This window comes from Gopherus evgoodei, chromosome 8 (assembly GCF_007399415.2).
Source record: "Gopherus evgoodei ecotype Sinaloan lineage chromosome 8, rGopEvg1_v1.p, whole genome shotgun sequence".
Taxonomy (NCBI): Eukaryota; Metazoa; Chordata; order Testudines; family Testudinidae; genus Gopherus; species Gopherus evgoodei.
In genome coordinates, this window is record NC_044329.1 from 104,126,609 (window position 1) to 104,148,699 (window position 22,091).

The 22,091-nt window shown below is 41.3% G+C and overlaps 1 protein-coding gene across 1 annotated transcript in view; it reads left to right on the top strand.

Annotated features, from left to right (window-relative positions):
- Positions 1–2,951: 2,951 nt before the first annotated feature.
- The window catches only part of AGBL4 (ATP/GTP binding protein like 4), a 1,406,381-nt gene continuing 1,387,241 nt past the window's right edge, over positions 2,952–22,091 (top strand). Inside the window, 1 exon segment of the mRNA XM_030571608.1 lies at positions 2,952–3,131. Coding sequence (XP_030427468.1) covers positions 3,101–3,131 — 31 coding nt within the window. The 5' untranslated portion in view covers positions 2,952–3,100.

Below are 22,091 nucleotides of genomic sequence, written 5' to 3' on the forward strand. Positions count from 1 at the left end.
TAGGGAGGACCAAGGAAGTCTTGAAGATAAGAATGCATGATGGACAAAGAGGCATTGATGCTGGCATAGTTGATGGAGCAAAGAGAGCCAGGGAACATGATAAAAATGAGATCAGAGATGTAGACTCAGCCAGAGTTATACATGTCCTTGAGTAGATGACAAAAATGAGAATTTGAAGTGGTAGGTAAAGAGAGACCAAATGAAGAAGTGAGTGATGTGATCAGAGCCACAAGTGAGGAAGATAATCTTTGTGCAGCTTTAGGACAGACAGAGGAGGACTATTTGTGCATATCAGGGAGTCCAGACAGGACGACGTTGCATTAGTTCATGCAGGAGATGACCAGGATGTGGATAAGTGTTTTAACTGTTGGGAGGAAAAAGGGTGAGATTTTTGGAGTGTCATACAGCAAGACTTGAAAAGACCTGGTAACAACCTGGATGAATAGGGAGAAAAAGAGATGAAATCAGAGAGAACCTCAAGATTGCAAATCGGAGAGGTCAGGAGAATTGAGAAATTTTAGAAAAAAAAAAGACTGTGTTTGTCCATATTCAACTTGAGTTGCTGGTTGGTCATACAGGAAAATATGTCAGATACAATTTGACATATAGATTGGGTAGAGGAAGCCAAGTCTGGTGCAGAAAATTAGACATGAGAATCATTGGCATAGGGATATAGCTGAATTTGTGGGAGAAGGAAGTCATCTAAAGGTGAGGTGTTCAGGAAGAAGAGCATGGGACAATAGACAGAGAAACCTAAGAGTCACAGAGAGAAAAGGAGGGTGCTAGAGGAGAAACCACCAAAACACGTGCTGAAACAGTAACTGGAGCAATATAAAGAGAACCAAGAGAGGGCAGGGTCACAAAACCCAAGGAGAAGGATGGCATGAAGGAGGAGGGAGTGGTTGACAGTATTAAAAATGAAATGGTCATTGATGAGGATGGCTTCATTGGACCACAGAGAACACACACCAGATTGGCAGGAATCCATAAGAGAATTAGTGAGAAGTCAAAACAATGTTCATAAGAGCACTTGCAGGAAGATATCCTTTAGCATACCTACAGTTTCAGGCTTGGAGCACTTTAAGGCTTACTTACTATATCTGAGGAGGCAGGGACAGCCACACTCTCACAAGTTCTACCTCCTGTGCTTGCAATATATTAACTGCCATATGGTTAGTTTCACCTGTAAGGTCTTGAGGAGTATTTGTGTGTATGTGCACGCGCATGCGTGTCCATGGTGAGAATCCATAAATAAGCCTCCCCTCTCAGGCTTGCATGACTGAGCCACACATAGTCACTCTCCACTTGCTATACCATATGGGGAACACAGACATAACAAGTACCTCCTCAGTTACGGCTTCATCACTGTAATTGTCACAGGGTGAGTTTCACCTGCTGGGGTTGAGAAGGCACATGAGCACACAGGCCCTCCAGTCCTGAGGGGACATCACTGTGATTGCCAGATGATCTGTATTACCTGCTGGGTTTGGGGCACACACATGAAACAAGCACCTCCCCTCTGCTCAGAAAGTGCCTCACTGTGGAACGCTACCTAAGTCAGGCTCTCTTAGGTCAGGTGGAGATCTGGAAGGTGGGGGTGTGCACGCACAATAAGCCCTTCTTTCCCTAGGGCTGCACCACTGTAATTGCTACACGGTGAAAATCACATGGTGAGTGGCAAGGGGGAAACACACACTCATATATAATCAGCCCCTCTTCTCCTGAGGCTGCCTCCCTGTAATTGCCACATAGACTCACCTGCTGGTGTGTGTGGGGGAAACACACTACTAAGCCCTTCCTTCCCTGGGGCTGCGTAATTATAATTATGTGCAATCTGTCATCTGTTGGGAGAAGGAAGGTGTGGGTGGGGGACACATATAATGAGCCCCGGCCTCTTCCCCAATAGGTTGTATCATGGTAATTAACTTATGCTCAGACAGAGGCATAGGGAAGGCAGGAGGGAGCACTCACAAACACGATCCCCTTGTTAGGCCTGAATAAAGATATAGCAGACAAAACCAGGTATGCCAACCTGACCAAAGTCAGGCTAACGGAGGTTTGTGGGTAATCCCTAAGTGAAAAACACTGAGAAGCAGCAGCATGTCTCACAAGCGCTGGGAAAAAGTAAGATTAAAAAAAAAAAGGCTGCATTCCTGGCATAGTACCAGATGTGCTGTGTTCGGGCAGCTCCTTCAAAGAATTGATAAGAGCCCTAGTTTCCCAGCCTCCTTTTTTTCACTCCCTAGTTCTGTTCTTTGTTTGTTTTTAACTCCCCTACATTTCTGACTTTAGGCATGCATGTATACTAAAGGTGTTTAGTTTCTAGTTGTTAAAAGAAGGGGGTGGGTTGCTCCAGTAAATAATTTATGATGCGACGGAACTGTCTATATAGGCTTATACTAAGATGTAAGAGGGGGCTGGTTCTCTCTGGAGAGGAGCTGCTCTCTGTTGATGCGTGCACTTGTCAATAAAGAGCTTTTGATCGGACCTTGCTGGTGTTGCCTGTCTCTCTCGCGGTCAGACAACGAACTTTGCCGTAGGGGTTAGAGTCCCTGACACCCTCCTGTTCCAGAGCTACATCACCCTAATTGCTGCATGGCCAATTTGTCACCGGCTGCATCGAGGTACAGGTAGGTGCCAGGGCAAACACCCATCATGTGCTTCCCCACCCCTGGGGCGGCGCGGCAGCATTGTCATTGTCAGACTCACCTGGTGGGGGCGCTTGGGGGCACATACAAACACCCCCCCCCCCCCGCTCTCCTGGGGCTGCTTCACTGTAATTGTCAGGCGCACCTGTGCGGGGGGTGGAGGGCGGAGGAAGCAGACACAAACACATACAATGAGCGCCCCCGAGGCTGCAGCTCTGTGACTGCTGCATAGTGAGACTCGGCAACACCGGCCCAGCCCCCCCGCGCAGCGCTGTGCCGTTAGCAGCCGGCCCCTCGCGAGCACCCGCCGTTGCCTCCGCCGGGACGTTGCTGGCCCCGTGGCAAGGGGGGGGGGAGGAGTGAGGGACTCCCCTGGCTGTGACGTGTGTTGCCATGGTGACGCCCGGCCAGCGTCTCACTCCGTGTGGAGAGGCTGGGGGACGACAACAAACATGGCGGAGAGGAGCAAGACGGCAGAGCCGGGTCAGTGCCAGCCGCAGTCTCAGGGGGGAAGGAGAGAGGCAGAGACTCCTTACCTGGGGTTAGGGGAGCGGGGCCCTTGCATGGGAGAAGAGGGAGACGTCCCTTCAGGTAGGGGTAAGGGGAGGGTGCCCTTCACTCGGGGTGCGGGAAAGACCCCGCTTGACTTCGGGAGGGGGGACCCTTTGCCCAGGAAATGGGGGGGGGGCAGAGGCCCCCTTCAGAGGGGAATCACCTTTGCACAGGGAATACAGGGGGGAGACCCCTTTACACAGGGGGTTCTGGGGAAAGGCCCCTTCACACAGGGAATATAGGGGGAGAGGCCCCTTCACACAAGCGTTTTGGGGGAGAGGCTCCTCCACACATGGGGGTGGAGGGAAAAGCACCTTCACACAGGGAATGTGGGGGGAGACCCTGTCACATAGTGGAATGGGGGATGGGGGAGAAACCCCTTTTCATGGGCAATGGGGGGAGACCCCTTCACTCAAGAGACAGGACTAAAAGTCCCCTTCACATAGGTGATGAGGGTAGATGGAGCATCCTCCTTTCACAGGTGATAAGGTGGCAGTAAGGAGAGTCCCCTTCACACAGCATCGATGTGCATATGTGTGGGAGGAGGTTTCTCCTTTGTGGAGGTGGTGGTAGGGAAAGCCTCACTCAGAGGGCAAATGAGATAAGAGGGAGTATCTCCTTCAACCAGGGGACAAGGTGGTGGTGGAATGGTGTGCTTTCTACAGAAGGTGGGGGGAACATCCCCTTCACACATGGGACAATAATCTACTTGATCCAACATTTGTTGGTTTCTTAATAAATTATATTTTTAGTGGGGACATGGGACTGGGATTTAAAATCATATCACATGCTGGAGGTTTGGGGATTGTTCAGCAGTTGTTCCCTTTCCCAGTGCCTTTAAGACCAAAATGCCTTGAGTTTGCTGAGTTAGAGCATACTGAACACTTTATACTGAGGTAACACAGGTTACTCTGTGAGAAGGTCTTTTGGACAGCATCCTAAACAACTGGATTCTGTTCACTCTGCATGGATTCTAATGATTCTACCGTTATGCTCATTGAATGAATGTGGATGAAACTGAGGTCCTGGCTTTCTTCATGGACATTAAAGGTCCCATGCAGCTTTTGTTTCTAGGTGTAGGCATTCAAGTATTCTGAGATAGAACCGCTGCCCTTTCCACCATGTGTGAAAATGAACACCTCCGAGACACTTTATGGAGAGTAAGGGCATTAATCTTATTGAGGATAAAACCAGGGTAATATCATTCTTTGCAGATATTAAACATCCTATGGCACTTCTCATAAATTTCCCTGATGCCTTTGGCCAAAATTTCCCTTATCCCACAGCACTGTGTTGCATATTGTGCATCTGCTATCTATTTCCACACAGAAGTGGCTTCATTTTTAGCAGAGCTACCTATAGGTAGGGATGTGATTTTTTTGGTCCCTTTGTTGTGAAAAGTGGAATATGTGTAAAATGTTGTTTTGCTCTGAAAGCCAGAGTTATGTAGTGCCTCATTTATGCTTTACTTTGCCCTTACAGCATATTGCTTTACTTCCTAGCATCTGAAAGCACAAATTGAGCCTTTTTGTGAAGTAACTATTGTTATCCCCATTTTACAGATTTGAAAACTGAGGCAAAGGGCTCCTAAGCCACATTTCAAAGGATCACAGGGACATACAAATTGCCATTCATGACAATCATGACATTGGGCCACCTAATTCAGTATGCTATCTTTTATGGTAGCCAGTATCCGATGCTTCAGAGAAATGTGACAAAAACACCATAGTGGACAGTTATGGAACAACCTTTCTTAAAAGCAAATTTCTTCCTAAATCCTGTAATTTAGTGGTTGGCTTATGCCCTGAAGCACGAGAGTTTATACTTATTTTAAGAATATATCCTAATATAAATGTGAATCTTCTCATTTGTCTAGATAAATATCTAGTCCTTTTTTTGGATCCTAATAAGCTCTTGGCCTCAATGATATCTTGTGTCAGGCAGTTTTATAGATTAGTCACACAGACAAAAGTATTTCGTTTAATTAGTTTTAAATTTTTACCTTTTAATTTCATTAGGAGTCCTCTTGTTCTTTTATGATGAGAGGATAAGTCAGTTTACTTTTTTATACCATTCTTATTTTTTATATCTGTATCATATTCCTTCATATTAATCTCTCAAAGTGAAATTGTCTCAGTAGTTTCATTCACTGTTGACACAGAAATCTTTTCATGTGTCTAATCATTTTTGTTGCAGATTTCTGAACCCTTTTTATATTTTTTCCTTTTTTTGAGATAATATGGCTAGAACTGAACATAGTATTTCAGAAGAGGGTGTCCCATCGATTTATATTATGATGTTATATTCAGTATTATGTCTTATCTCATTTTTTACACATCCTAAGACTTTGTTTGCTTTCTTAATCACAGTTGCACATTGAGCAGAGGTTTTTACTTAGATGTGCACAGTGATGCTCAACTCTTTTTCCTGAATAGTTAAAGTTAATTTGCAACATGGTAAACACTAATTCTTGCACTGTTACCTTCCATTTGTTAACATTGAATTTCACCTGTTATCACCCTGCCCAGTCTCCTAGCTTTGTTATGTCTTCCTGAAGACCGTCAGTCTTCTCTAATCATAACTAACCAAAATATTTTCATGTCATCTGCAGATTTTGCCAGATCACTGTCTATCTCTTATTTTTTTTAAGTTCATTAGCAATGTAAAAAGTACCACCTGTTCTATTACAGGACTTTGAGGAATCCCACTGCAAAATTTTTGCCATGTTAAAAATTGACCAATTATTCCTATTAGCTTTCTGTCTCTTAGCCTTTTTCTAAATCTTGACAAAACTAACACAGAAATGCTTAGTTTCCTCCTTCTGGAGTACTTTAATCAATGTTTTTTTGGAAAGTCCAAATAAGTTATGTCAACCAGAAGAATCTGGAATAGAATCTTATGTACTAAAAATACTGTATCTCCTGTTTAGACATTTTTCAGTAAAGAAGGTAGTTGGAGAACTTCTGTTCTCCCTGTCTCATAACACAAATGGATGTTCAATAAAATTAAATCTGGGAAATTCAAAATAAATAAAAAGAAATACTTTTTCACACATGTAATTAAACTGTGGAACTCATTGCCACATAAAGTTGAGGAGGCCAAGATTCAAAAGAGGATTGGATATTTATATGAATATCAAGAATATCCAGAGTTATAATTAATTATAACAAAAAACTTCTAACAGATATTAAACATCATTGTTTAAATCTTAAACCAATCTTTACCTGTTACAGATCAGATTGAGACCTACTGTGAGGGGCAGATTATCACACATCTGCTTACTGTGGTTTATTCATCTTCACTGAAGCCTCTGGTATTGGCCGCTGTCAAAGATAAAATTCTGGACTAGGTGGACATCTGGTCTGATTCTGTGTAGCAATTCTTATGTTCTTATGTTGATTAAAGTGTGTCTGTAATCTGAAAAATGATTGTAAAAATGGCATATCAATAGATCTGTTTCTTGTGTATTTTCAGACTAATGTACTGATTTTAGCAGCAACATTTAGATTTTATTGCTTTGAACTTTTGTTAGTCCTGCAGACCAACACAGAGCTTTGGGAGAAGAAGGTAGATTCTATTCTTTCTTGTATTTCATCAACAGAATTGTTAATACATTTCATTCAATTAGACCTGTACAATCCTAAGTGAAGGCTGTAAAGTTGCATGGTGTCATCAAAAACGTAATTTGAAGACAATGGGGTTGAAAAGGTGAAATTGTAGTCATAATTTGTCCTGCAGCATCTTTATTATAGTATTGGTGATGATCCATGAGAATGAAGAAATTCAGCTCAACTCTCATAACCTAAATGGAGTTTGCAGGCCTGATAGAAAAGAAACCATCAATGCATCTTTTAACTTGCAAATTGAGCACATTTGTTGTGGAAATTATTGAAAGATGACAAATACTGAACTACATTATGACCTTTTTTCTAGTCTATTTTCATAGCAGAGCCACACTTAAAGGATGTGGGAAGTTGGTTGTTATCTGCAGTTTTCCTTTATACAACAACACAGAAGAAAAATAATTTTTTAACATCACATGCAACTGTTTACATTTGTAAGTTTACTTGAAATATCACATGCGACCCTCCAACTTTCCTATATTTTTTTTTGTCTCAAACATAAAATTGACTTGAAATTCTCCCTTTATATTTGCTCTCATATCAATACCCCTGATTGTTTCTCCCAATTGTAAATTAGCAGCTGAAATAGTAGGGAAAAAGTGGTGGTACTTTTCCTCTTATGTGGCAAATCCTTCTCTTCATCTCTCTCTCCCCCATTCTTTTCCCTCTGTTTCTCTCCCTTTTTCATCTTTTTCTCTTTCATTTCTGTTCTCTATTAACATTTACTTTCTCTTTCAGCTGTATTCTCTTTAATCACCTTTGTGCTAATTTCCCTTTTATATGTGGCTCCCCCATTCCTTTTTTTGTTAGTGCTTATCCCTTCTTTTTGCCACACCCTTTGTAAAGAGCTTTGCAGAAGTATTTGACTAGGGTTATTCACTTTCCTTTTGCATCAAGCTGCAATAGTTTCTCTAGGACTAATTTCTGCTTGCAGTTGGCTCTGAGCTTCACCTACTGAGTCCTAGTCAGTTTCCCTCTGCAAGTTCTTAGTGCCAGTTTTTATAAAGTAACCACAAATATTGCATGCTTCCATATTTGGGTGCCGGCCATGAGACCTACAAGTCTCAAGATGGGGACCCAAAATTAGAGGTAATTTAGTTAATCTTCACATATAGAGTCTACTGCAAAATGAAAGTTATTAGGACTAGTTAGTTTCCTTTCAGAGCTGCTCAGTTTGACTTCCTGTTTTTCTGCTAAGCTCACTTTGATGTCTGATATCTTTTTAAAGGACACTGGATATAAGATGATGCCCTACTTGGTTGAACATTCTTTCAGATTGAGGTTCAAGTTATCTGTCCAATTTTGTACAAAGAGACAACCTTACTAACGTATCTAGGGAATATTTAGGAGTAGGTGGATCAGACCACTAAATCCCTTTAATTAAACCACATACAGATAGAGTTTTGAACCACTAATACCGTCTATTGGCATGTGGAATGCAGAAATACTTGAAAGATCATCCTACTTGTTGGGTAAACAGAAAATAAAAATTCAGTGAATGAATTTAACTTTGCAGAAATGGAATTCAGGCTGCAGTTTCGCTAGTTACCCCATTCTTCCCAGGTTGCCCTCTTTCTTTCAGGAGCTGTATTTTCCTCAGAAGACTTGCAGCTCTTTCCAAAGACCTGGGAGAGAGTAACTAGCATGATCAAAGTATGCCGGTTATCCTCTCCATCTTTTAAGAGTCTTCTGTTTGGGACATTTGTATCTGAATCAGTATTGCTACTTCTAATATGTATTTGTTAGTCATTTTGGGGTTATTAATATTGTGGCCTGCTGATGTTACATTTGGGCCACTGTCCTTTTAATCATAGAAAAAGGAGGGAAGGCAGGTACTCCCATGGCTGGAGGGGAAAAAAAATTACTGTTGAACCTTTTGGTCCAGCTTCCAACAATAAACATGTTATTCACTGAATGTGTGTATTTTATTGATCACTTTATTGCAGTTTCAATTGTGTATATATAATATTCTTTATTTCCTATCCTATATTGGTGTGTGGTGTTGCACTACACTATGTCTCTTGTCTCCCTCTGCTTCTGTCCTCCTACCCTCCAGCTCCTGTCCCTCTTTCTATCCTTCATCACCTCTCAGAGCTCCTGCCCTTCCCTTGTTTGCACCCTACTCTGCACAGGCAGCCTTAATCCTGATATTTCCTAACTTTGCAACCTAAACATTCTTTTACCACACTTTTTTAATGTAATTTTATTATTCATATCGCAGTTGAGTCTAGAGACCTCCATCAGAATTCAAGCTTTATTGTTCTTGTTGCTGTACAAACACATACAAAGATGCATACTCTGCTCTTACAGTTGAGGGCACTAATCCTGCAACCATTTATGAAAATGCGTAAGCTTAAGCATGACAAGGTGGCTAATCTTCTATTAGACCAATTTCTGTTGGTGAGAGAGACAAGCTTTTGAGCTTACAAAGAACTTTTCTTCAGGTCTGGGAAATGTACTCCGTGTCACAGGTAAATACAAAGTGGAACAGATTGTTTAGCATAAGTAGTTAACACACATTTCAAGAGACTATTCAAGGTGAAGTGACTCATTAACACCCCTCCAGTCATACGGCCATCATGAACAGACTACCCATATATCCTGCAAGAACTTGTTCAGTACAGAAATAAAACCCCCTCTGATTACACACTCTTATTTGTTACCTACCACTCAACAGGGTAACCCAGATGGGATATTACTCAACAATTACGACCCATGCTTGATGGGGACTACGACCTAAAAAAATCTTTCCTGAACCCTTCTTTATGATGCAATCCTACCAGTCAAGTCAATACTTGTTTCTTGGGCCCAGAACTGGTCCTCCGTCATCTGCAGGTGCTCTGTAAATGCTGCCAACAGCTTTGAATTGTTTCTTTCTATGGCCCACAGCAATCCCACTTCCAAGGAATCACCATGTTCCCCGCAGCTCCTCTGGCAGCTCTGCAAATATGGCAGGATCGGGCGCTGAAGCTTGCAACGCTCATCACAGTAGTGCACAGCTGTGCAGGATTCATGCTTCTGACACAGATGGTAGACACCAAAGAGGAATGCATGGGTTTGTGGGGATTTTTTAAAAGAGGCACGAAACATTTTGGGATGCAGATGAAATTATGGGATGGAAACAGCGGTGGCTCCAGGCACCAGTGGTCCGAGTGCGTGCCTAGGGCAGCAAGCCCTGGGGGGCGCCCTGCCGGTCCCTGCGAAGGTGGCAGTCAGGCTGCCTTCGGCGGCTTGCCTGCGAGAGGTCTGCCGGTCCCGCAGATTCGGTGGCAATTTGATGGTGGGTACGCCGAATCCGTGGGACCGGGGACCTCCCACAGGCAAGCCGCCGAAGGCAGCCTGACTGCCGTGCTTGGGGCGGCAAAAAAGCTAGAGCTACCCCTGCATGGAGAACATTGCATTAAGGGACATTGAAATCATATTCCCAGTCATCCCTGCACGGCTTGTTTGGCCCCATGAGGCACTGCAAAACCTTTCCAAAATACCCTGTGCTAGATGATGGCGAGTTGCTCAGTAGGAGAGCTACCCAGAGAGCACTGTTTTCTCTATCGATGCAAGCACCACCGACACAAGGGGTGTAGTATGAACACGCAAAAGCAATTTAATTACTGCGTTGGCTGTATGCTGATGTAATTTAGGTCACCGTGCAGGGGACTGGACTAGAAGACCTCTTGAGTTCCCTTCCAGTTCTACACTTCTGTGATTCTGTGACATAATTCTGTAATGTAGATCTGGCCCCAGATCTGAAGAGCTCTGTGTAATCTTGAAAGCTTGTCTCTGTCACCAACAGAAGTTGATCCAATAAAAGATATTATCTCACCTATCTTGTCTCTAATATTCTAAGACCAACATGGCTCTAACAACACTGCTTTTAACTTTAAGCATGTGAGTAGTCCCATTAAGTTCAGTGGGAATACTCACATGAATAAAGTTACTCATATGCATATGTATTTGCATGATTGGGCCCTATTTGAAAATAAGTGATATCGAAATGTGAAAGGAGAGGGATACAGTCAAATACATTTTTATATATACAAACTGTGTATTTTAATTTTTTTCATTAATTTTTAAAAAATTTTGTTATAAATCAAGTATGTATCAGCTGTCCCTATCTGCTCCTTCACCCTGGCATCATAAATTAGCTAATTTCTGATAGATATTGTGCCAGATTTTGAGAAGGGATTTGAAGGAGGAGGTCTTACTTATTAAATGTATCTAACTTTTATTATAAATTAAATAGTTTAACGATTATTAAATACTCCATATATTTTTATTTGCACTAACTAATAACATAAAATTAACATCTTATGAAATTACATTTTAAGTCTTTATATGAGATACCTAACATGTTACCATTTTTACTTGTAGTCAGTAATAATGTTTTACTGTCATTTGAACTGTAGATCTCTCAGTACTTTTTCTTTGTGCATCTGTATTTTGATGTTAGTTTGATTTGTTTTCTGTATAGTAATAGCATTTCATTTGCATCTCAAACCCCCGTAAATACTATAACTTCAACTTGGCCACTTGCTTAGTTAAGATATTGCTGAATCTGTTTCCTGTTAATAAGAAGTATTTTCTATATTTCAACCTGTTATTGCAGTGTTAATGTAAAAGTGTTAATATATACTAAATCACTTTGCTAAGATTTTATTTTCTTGGAACATAGAAAAATCTCAAACAGTTTGTTGTTTAGCTCTTCTGTTCTGCAATCCTTTGAGATATTTGTGGGTAAAAATGAAAAAAAATCAGTCTTATGATTTTGGAGCAATATGCTCTTATAAAGCATTGATTAAATAATAAAGGGTGATGTCAGCTATGTACATGTAAACTGGTCAAGTATCAAAGGGGGACAATGCATAGAGAAGCAGTTTCTTTACACCTTCTAATTATTACTTTGTGGAACAGGCAATTCTAGAGAACAGAAGTAGAGGAGCTATTCTCAGCTTAGTCTTAAGTAACTAACTCACACGAATGCTTCAAGAATTAGCTAAAATTGAACCAGTAATTAATAGTGTAATTAATTTCAACATCCTAGCTGAGGGAATGATTCCAAAAGTAGTGCTAAACTTCAGAAATGATTTTTTTTTAAATGAAGAAACTAGTCAAAAAGACTCCAAATTCAAAAGTGCGAAAATTAAACATTTCAGGCACAGCATGAAGTCTAGTTAAGCATACTGTAATTGAATCTTGGAAGGCATGCATGCCCCTAAACAAAAATGAAGTAGGAAGGGAAGGAAAAATATAAATAAAAAAACACAGTATGGTTAAGGTTCAAGAAACAAAACAGAGAATCAAAATCCTGACCATCTGGCTATAGAAAGGGGCAGGTAACATCCAAGATGGGAATTTGAAGATCAAGTAGCCATTGACATTCAGAGAATCATCTGAGTACATCAGAAACAGGAGAGCAACAAGAGAATGAATGAGTCCACCAGACTACCTGAGATACAAGATGGCTAAGAACATTAAAGACTATGCATGATTTCTTTGTATCAGTCGTCACCACAAGGGACGCAGGGAAAATATCTAATGCAGACCTACTTTTTTCAGGTAATAAAGTGGAGGAATTGCCAGGCTGTTAGGGAAACTACACAGTCATTACCAGTAGGGAAAAATTGGGTCAGTTGCTCGTGGAGATTCAGTGCTGCTCTTAGTAAGACATAGGATGCCAGTGGCTCTTAAGAAAGCTGCTATGCATGCAGCTGTTGCTTAAGAAACCAACACTTGACACTGATAATCTGAGTAACTATTATGCAATATCTAATTTTCCATTTGTATATCAGATAAAGAAGACTGTGGCAAAAAATCGTGCACAGTACTTAGAAATTTCAGAACTCCTTGATCATTGTCAAGTTGGTACTGTCTTGTGTGTGGTACAGAACCAACACTGGCAAATGTGTGTATGGTATAAAACCAACCTCTGGCAAATGATCTATCTATTTAGTTGGTTACATGACTCATTACAGAGAACACCTCATAGTCACTAATGGACTTTAATCTCACAATACCATGTGAGATAGGTAGTTATTACCCTCATTTTCCAGATGAGGAATTTAGGCACAGAGTAGATTAAGTAATTTGCCCAAGACACATAGGAAGTCTGTCACTGAGCCAGAAATCAAACCAAAGTCTCTTGATTCCCATTCCACCAGACTATTCATCCTATCTACTGATCTCCTCCTGTCAACAGACAATGGATAAAAATCAGGTGTCTGATACTGTCTGATCTATTAGCTGTTTTTAGTTCCATTGATTTGTTGTTGACTTAGCTGAAAACCCTAGTAGGAGTAAACTGATTGCCCTTCAGAAGGTCCCAGAGAGTAGTTTAAGGAAGTTTGCATTTCTGTCCCAAGGTTGTCTGAGGTGGGCTCTGCAGCAGTCCACTTGTCCTTCTTGTTGAATGTGTATATGGAGCTATTAGGAGAGTTAGTAAGGAGGCATGGAATATTGTATTTTCAGTATGCTGATGGTCCCAGTCTTTTTCTATTTTTTTTTCCTCGCTTGACTCAGCCAAGGCTGTCAAATATCTTACCCAATATTTGGTATGGATTGGGACAAGTATAAATGAGGGCTATTACATTGAAAGTAAGCCTCAGCCTTTCAAGCAGGCTCAGATAAGCCTATCTCCTTTTTGTTTCTTCTACATTCTCTTTGATGACCACTTTCATCACCCTTCCCCTCTCTCTTCCTCCCACCCCCCCCACAAGGGGCACAGAAGGTGCAGCAGAATGGGAACCTCAGCCTGTGAGGGCCACAAAGTCTGACCTAGGTCTGCAGAGTCCCCCTATGTCTAGGAATATCTTGGTGATCTCTCTGTTCACTTTCCTTCTACCCTTGACAACACAGGCTGGATCTGTAGTGCCCCACTAGACCTGCTTTGTGAGCCTTTCTGACCATCCTAGCCTCCTCTCTGGCCATGATTATCTAACAAAATTTACATTAAGTTAACTCCTGTACAGCCCCTGAGCTCATTCTTGCCAAGGTGAATAACCAGGACATGAGGTGGTGTGCATTGCATATCAATGAGTGTAGAAGTGGCATGAGCTGCTCACAGTGCATGCCTCTTCTGCCGAACCACTGGATTCAAATTGGTTCATCCCTGATGCCCAACTGAGATCCGGCTGCTGTCTTGGCTGCCCTCTCGAGGACTCAGTGTCCTTTAGAGTGCCTTCAAATCCAGATATTGCATATGCCCCATATAGCTCCTGAAACCAAACAAGCACAGTGGTTAGTTACATTTTTTTTTTTTTTTTTTGTTCCCTGCAATCTTTTCTTTAGTGCACCGGCTATAGGCCAAACACCTCTGGAGTCACTGACGTCACCATCCTGATCCTGAAAGAATGAGTAGCAAATGTTTTAAGATCAAGACCACATAGCTCAAGATTTTTCTCAATATTCTGATGAACTGGTACTTTGTCAGGCAGCTGCCATCACCATGTATGAGCAGCAGTCCTCGCTGGAGGCCCTGGATTTTTAGCAAGGCTCTTATTGCCTTTACAGGGCACAAGCATCTACCTGGATACCCCTTCAACACCACCCTCTCTCTTCTGGTCTGTTTTCCAGTATCTTAAGTGCAAGGATGCTGCTCCTGCAGATAGTTGTACGGCTGTTACATTTAACGCACGCTGGGATACGACTGCAGCTGCTATAGGCACCAGCTCACTCATTCTGAAAGTGCCAAAGAAGGCAACAACAAATGCTGCCTTAAATAAAATGGCCTTCTTCCTACAGTTGCAGACCCATGGCAGAGCTTGTACTAATTTTGTCAGGGTTTCCATCCTGTTGTCCCTCCAGCACCTGCCTCTCATGGCCCACCCTTGTAAGAGTTTCCACACTATAAAATGCACACATGAGTCTGGGAAACCTACCAACCTACTTCAGTAGGACAGGCCTGCTAGCTGGCGGAGATAGTGGAGGAAGCCCAATCACAGTGGGTCAACATACCACACTCTTTTCATTTTGTTACTTTTAATGAATAACTACCAGCAATTGAAACTTCTCTGGTTTTACATTTTATTTCCCAGTACAGTATGGCTGGGCATTTCTCAACTACCTCCTAAAATAGAGGCACACAAAATTAGTGACCACTGCTGAAAATGTGGGCTTTACTGAGTTGTTGAACGTCACACAGAAAGTGAGTCCCAGAAACATGAATAGAAGAATCCAGGGACCAATTCATCACACTAGTTGTCATTTAAATATACTAAGTGCTTTGTTTGCAGTTATCTTGATGCAATGAAGGAAGTCTCATTTAACATTTTTGTAAAATGACTCAATTAGTCATAACATTATTTGGTCAAAAGTTTTTATATATACTGAACTATAAAAACAATATTAATATTCTTGCATATTCAAGTTGTCTGTTGAATTACAAATAATTCTTAAAGGATCAAAACTATTTGAATGACATAATATGCTTGCTTGTGTGATTCAGCACATGGTAGTGCAGTGATATGCGTATCACTTAAACAATCATATAAACTAAGTGTGCAATTAAATCTGAATATTTGCATTTCCTAGGTGCATTGTAATGGCAAAGCCAAAATGACTTTAGCCACTGGAGAAGTGCAGTGTACTTATGATGATTTGCTCTTTGAATTGTATTTAATTTAAAGAAGTTGTTATAAAATGTAGGTACTTTTTGGGAAAATGTCCTCCCACTATGGAGATGTACTGAATAATCACAAATCCCTGCATGGCCAATCACGTTTTACTTTTTCAGCAGAACCATTGCCTGTCCATGGGCCAGATCTGGCTGATGTTTCTTCAGTATAACTCTGCAGTAACTGTCAGTTTCATATATACACCACTACCTCGATATAACGCCACCCGATATAACACAAATTTGGATATAATGCGGTAAAGCAGTGCTCTGGGGGGAGAGGGGCAGGGCCGCACACTCCAATGGATCAAAGCAAGTTCAATATAACACGGTGTCACCTATAATGCGATAAGATTTTTTGGCTCCCAAGGATAGCATTATCTCAAGGTAGAGGTGTACCATGTAAAACATGCAGTATTATGCATTTAAAGTAAACACTTTATTAATTACCTATCAAAGAACTAGAACTATTAAATTCAGTTTACTTTTTGTTTGGTTGATAGCTATGATATCTCTCAAGATTGAAAGAAGTGGCTGTTAGCATTTCTGTAGATATTCACCTGCTATGAAAATCATGTCAAAAGTCAACTTTAAAAACTGGCAAATATACAGAAATGTTGTTTGCTGATTAGTATCTCTGACAGTTTTAATGCAGGCAGAATATAATATTTTTATCAGTACTCCCTGCACATGAGAACTGATGCAGCTATTACAATGAAACTAAACATGACATACTATGGTATATACTCATGAAATGTATTTTTCCACTTTGAGTGAATATATTCCTAAACTAACATCGTTTTTAAAAAGAGAGTATGCAAGTTATAGCATCATCAGGTTATTAGTAATGGATGAACTTACAATTTACATGTTTCATGCAGTGGTTTAATCTGTTTTTCATTTCATGTCTCCCCTCCAGCTCCTATGTGGAGGTGTGGCCAAGTGGCTGTTCTGCGTGCTGCCCTGTCTGCAGGTGCCGACTCTGCAGCTCCTATTGACCATGGTTTCCGGCCAATGGGAGCTGCGGGAGCAGCGCTTGGGGCAGGGCCAGCGTGCGGAGCCAGAGGGGGGACATGCCAATGCTTCCGGGAGCCGTGCGGAGCGGCCCCTGACCCTCTCCAGGCTGGAGTGCTGAAGTGGGGGCATCCCCTAGAACCCGCTCCCCAGCAGGAGCTCGACGGCTGGATTAAAATGGTTGGCAGGCTGGATGCGGCCCATGGGCTGTCATTTGCCCACTCCTGGTCTATTGCTTTCTCTCAAAAAAAGCAGGATCTTTCTAAGTTTCTGTAGGTAGCTTTTATGGGAAGATCACCTAATATAATAAGTTTATTCAGAGCCAGAATACTCTCTGGATTTAAACGTACCAATATATTGGAACACCCCAATTTTGCCTTTGCTTTTTCAAAAGTCTTATTGCAGGTTTAATAATAAGTAAGGAACACCTACTTCTTATGTAGTGTTTTTCATCAGTAGATATGAAAGTGTTTTGTGAAGGTATTACATATAATTGTCTCTAGTCTACAAGTGAAGAAACTGAGGCACAGAGAAGTGAAATGACTTACCCAAGGTCATCCAGCAGGCCAGTGGCAGAGCTGGCAACAGAACCCTGCCCTACGCCCTGGTCTAGTGCTCTATCTGCTCAGTCACACTGCCTCCCAACATGTGAGTGGCGCAACTCAGATGGCACACATGTTTTTGATCTAGTTCATTCTAAATTGAGTCTGCACCCTAACTACAACTGACAGGATTTTAGAAATCTGCATCACACTGCTCTAACAACGTTGTCATCTTTACATTTCAGACGGTGCTGGGAGCTGGCTTTACAATAGCAGTTTCCATCCTGTTTATATTTTATAAATATAAAATGATCTTGCCTCCTGCTTCTTGCAGACTCTCATTAGATTGTTCTGATCACACAAAAGTATATTTGTTGTTCCTGCTGTTGTAGTGCATGCCTACTTATATATAGGTAACTTCTTACAATGTTGAGACAGACTCTTGAAAGTCAGCATTTTGGGTAAACTGCAAAAACAGACTAGTTGAGGAAACAATGTATTGTGAAGATTCTACATCTCAGATTGGTCTGATAAATTCTTGCTCTGCCTGATTTTAGAAATAGAAAATGCTGGGAGTATGGGCATGGCAAGTAAATATGGGCATGTGAGTGTACTGCCATGTACTTACCCTAACTCTTTCACTTCCTGGGAATTGCAGCTTTAATAGCATTTCTTTCGTTTTCTTCAGATCACAGTGGCTACAAATTCACTATATTTCAAAACAACATTGCTTCCTATTACATTGTATCTTTAAGTTTCTACATGCAAAAACCTAGTTGCACCATAAACAGTCATCCAGGAGAGAGTTATTTTTTTTTCTTTTTCCTTCTCCCAACATTTTGTGAAGCCAGTAGAACTGGAATTCTAGTTCCTGGCTACATCTGGCTAGGCTGCAGAATTATTACAATGTTCTTGTGCCATGCTGAACTGGTATCACCAGTAGTAATTCCTCTTGTTTGGCAGTGTTTCTGTAAAAAATATGTGGTTTACATCTTTTATGTTAAGAATCCAAAGAAAGGGAGAACCAAACTGGGTAAGAGGTATAAATTTGTTGAAATCACCTGTGTTTCTGCACACACAGCATAGGATACTGCTAGAAGTGCCCAGAAAAATCCAGAAGGGCTCAGTAGCTTTATTATAGCCAGAGAAGAAAGGCACCATTATAGAGAGATAATTCTGCATGTCTTAATTATCATCAGTCCAAGAGCTGAGAAAATCAGTCTTCATGTGGAGAAATGTTATTTATAGGAGCTACTGAAACCTGCCAATGGACTTGGCTGAATGACTATAATGTAAAGTCAGAAGTGGGTCTGCTGTCATGATTGGGTCTCAAAATCATTACATTTTGTTTATTGGTGAGTGTTATTCCAAACCTTACCTATCAGGGAAGCCATTAATTAAAATTATATATGAACTACTACCATGCATTTTATGGATTTTGGGGGAGAATTGGGTTTGACCCAGTATAATCTGAATTTAGCCTGTTTGTGGAGCAGTTTCACCCAAAACAGAACATTCAGCTTGGTCAAGACCAACCTGAACAGACACAAGCAAGACTAGTGTAATGATACATACTCTACTGAAACTGCAGTGAACTTGCTTATTACCATGAAATCTGTGGAGGTCACTGTAGAGATATATATTTGACCTTGCAGAACAAATAGAGCTAGAATGTAGCCTGTCAAATTGAGGGACTATATTTTTTGCTCAGCACAGTTTAGAAACACAACATATTTAGCAGCAACAGCTCTGTTTTGCTGGTGAGGCGAAGCTGCAATCAGTAGTAAAAGAAAATGCCCTAATTTGTGTTCTAAAATTAGGATGGGATAGGATGATGAGCTAAGGAGACTGTCTCTCGTAGCTGTAATGCACCTTTACCCCGATATAACACGAATTCGGATATAACGCGGTAAAGCAGCGCTCCGGTGGATCAAATCAAGTTTGATATAATGCGGTTTCACCTATAACACGTTAAGATTTTTTGGCTCCTGAGGACAGCGTTATATCGAGGTAGAGGTGTATTTGGAAGGGTACCCCTCCACGGTTCAGCAATGTGATTTATTGTTACCACCTCTTTCTCATCTCCTCCTTTCTAATTGCCTATCTTGTTTTTGTGTCCAGAATTCTGACTGCTAAAAGTGGTGCAGCTTCTTTTGGCAAATTCATCACCCTTCTTTTTTTAATATATATGCTTAAACATACAGTGATGCATCCATGCTTATCAGCTACCTAATATAGCATGAGCATGGCCCCTAGCTGCTAACTCCATGAAGTCTGACATTTGTCATAGCTGGAAATGGTTTATTGTTTACACTATTCAGAGATTAGCTATATTTGTTGAAGAGGCAACTTTCTCTGGAAACTTCAATTTTTAGAAAATAGAGTAAGTTGTTATATAACCATGTGAATTTGGTAGCTTTTAACTCTAGCAGATTCAGTATGCAGTGGTGTTGTAGCTGTTTCAGTCCCATTTTCCAGTTGTGCAGCAAGTATCCACATCTGCCATAATTAATGTGGAAGCAGTAAAGGTTGCCAATGAGCTTCATGGGAGATCAAAGCCACGGATCTTCTGAGTTGGGTCTTTCATAAGGCGTTTGTGATTTCTTGTGAGCTCCATACGGCTTTTCAAGCTTCATCAGAGCTGAAATTGCATTGGCAAAGGTTAAACACGTGCAGGGGCGGCTCTAGGCATTTTGCCACCCTAAGCACGGCAGGCAGGCTGCCTTTGGCAGCTTGCCTGTGGAGGACCTGCAGCCTGCCTGCTGCCCTCACAGCGACTGGCAGAGCGCCCCCAGTGACTTGCTGCCCCAAGCATGCGCTTAGCGTGCTGATGCCTGGAGCCGCCCCTGAACACGTGGGTCCGAAAGGCCTTATGCAACTTCAAGCGATGGTGAGGGATATTGTTAAGGTCCTGGTGGATGGAGAGATGTTTGTTTTCCACGATCCGCTGGAATTCCTGAAGGGTTGAGGCATTGTGGTGAATGGATGGGGGAGCAATGTGTGACAGCACTGATAGCCAAGGTGTTGACGTCAACTTGAGGATTCCAGTGAGGCACCACATTGCAGTGTTCAGTTGGATATCAACAAGTCCAGTGTGGCTACTTCAGGCTCATACCAGAATTTCTTCATCAACTAGGCCTCTGGAGATTCCAATGGCTGGCAAAACTCTTCACCAAAACCATGGAATCTAGATGCATCCCAAAAGCCTGATTGGAGACGATAGTCATTGCCATACTCAGACTGGGCAAGCCGACCAATGACCTGGGAAGCTATAAGCTGATATCACTCCTGTGCATGACCTACAAACTCCTGGAATGTATCATGCTCCAGAGAATCAATCTCTCATTGAGTCAGTAATCCCTGAAGAAGAAATGGGATTCTGGTCTAGATGCAGCTGCTGCAACCAAGTTTTGGTCCTTGTATTGTACACTGAGGCCAAATTCCAGAGGAAATCAAAGACTGGCCCAGCCTTTATAGACTTGTCATCAGCCTGCAATATGCTCTGGATTAAAGGTCTGATGCTGAAGCTTGCAAGGATCGTCCCTTGCCTCAAAACACTACACCTGCTATGAACGATGCTGAGCAATAAGTGGCTACATGTCGCACAACAACAGTCACTGCATTCCATCTTGATAACAGGAATGCTAAGCACACCCTGAAAGTGCAGCAACACTGTGACCCCACTCCAATTTATCTGCTGACCAATAGCGCATGAGACCAGGACCAGAAACCTATGTGTGTTTGCCACATAGTAGTGCAGAGTACAAGCTTTTAGGTCACTGGTCTGGCTCCTTCAAAACAATCCAAGGAGATAAGCAGGAATATAGTTTAGGCATGCTAGATTTAAGTATAATGGTGGTTTAGTATAAACTAAAATGCAGTTTTATGCACTAGGAGAATAATGCAAGGTAATGTATGTCAAAGTGTACCAAAGGCTAATGCACCTTGAGTTTTCAAAGTTCTGTGGTTATGGATCAAACTAGAAAAGCATTTTAAAATGTTATCAAAGTCCTATGTATGGGACAGCACATAGTTTCACAGTTTCAGGAGGAGGATGTACTTTTTTGAGGCACAATTCCTCCATAGCTTCCCGTTTCACTGGAGGAGGGAAGCATGCTTGATCAGGTCTTTACAAGATGCAGATTCCTGTGTATGCTGGCCAACACATGAAGGGGGATCCATAGCTCCATCTGCTCCCCAATCTCCCTGCCCACTTGCTCACAGCTGGCAGTATTAGAAATATAGCCCCTGTTCTCACTCCTGCACTTGTATCGAAGAAGCAGGATCTAATTAACCTCATGATGCTTTTTCCCTTACTTCCTCTTATTCTCATATAGAGGTGGAACAAAGACTACCCTTTTATTTTTAGCTGTGGATTATCGATCTTGAAGAAAATAATATCAACAGTGCTATTGCATTCTATAGAGTATAGTAAATAAACCATGTACAAATACTAGTTTTATATACACACACACAAAGGGTTTGAATGCCTCACAGTGTTTATGGGCAGTAATTAATTCTCAAAAATATCCTTTAAAATTGTAAATATAAATAGATTCTGTTAAGAAATAATAGTATGCAACATTTCATTTAGAAACATTAATCTTTGTTTTTTGAGCGATGGTAATGGAAAAATAGATTTAAGTTCTGTTTTTTTCCCTCTGCTCCCTTAATATCCTTCAGAGAGAATAACATTTCTTCCCTAGCTAGGAATTTATATGCCAAGTGTTAGTGTGGATCTCTTTTTATATATTATATAGGATTTATAAACCCTGAAAATATGGGCTTATAATAGAAAGCCTGACAGACCCTTTAACTGTGGTGTCACTAATACATTGCCATAATTTGTAACATCAGCTAAGGTGTTTTGGCTCAAGAGGTGGAATACATTTTTGTATGTAAAGGTCAGTTTTAATTAATAAGCTGTTTTCATCATTCAGGGCCAATATGAATTGCTTGTAACATTTGTGTGAAATAGTTTTCAATATAAAAATAAAACAAATTGAGCTTTATGTCACATTTATCATCCTCATAACCCATTTAAATGTCAAGAAATCAGTGCAGACCAAAAGTCTATTTCTCGAAGCCTCAACAGGCCTATTTTTCA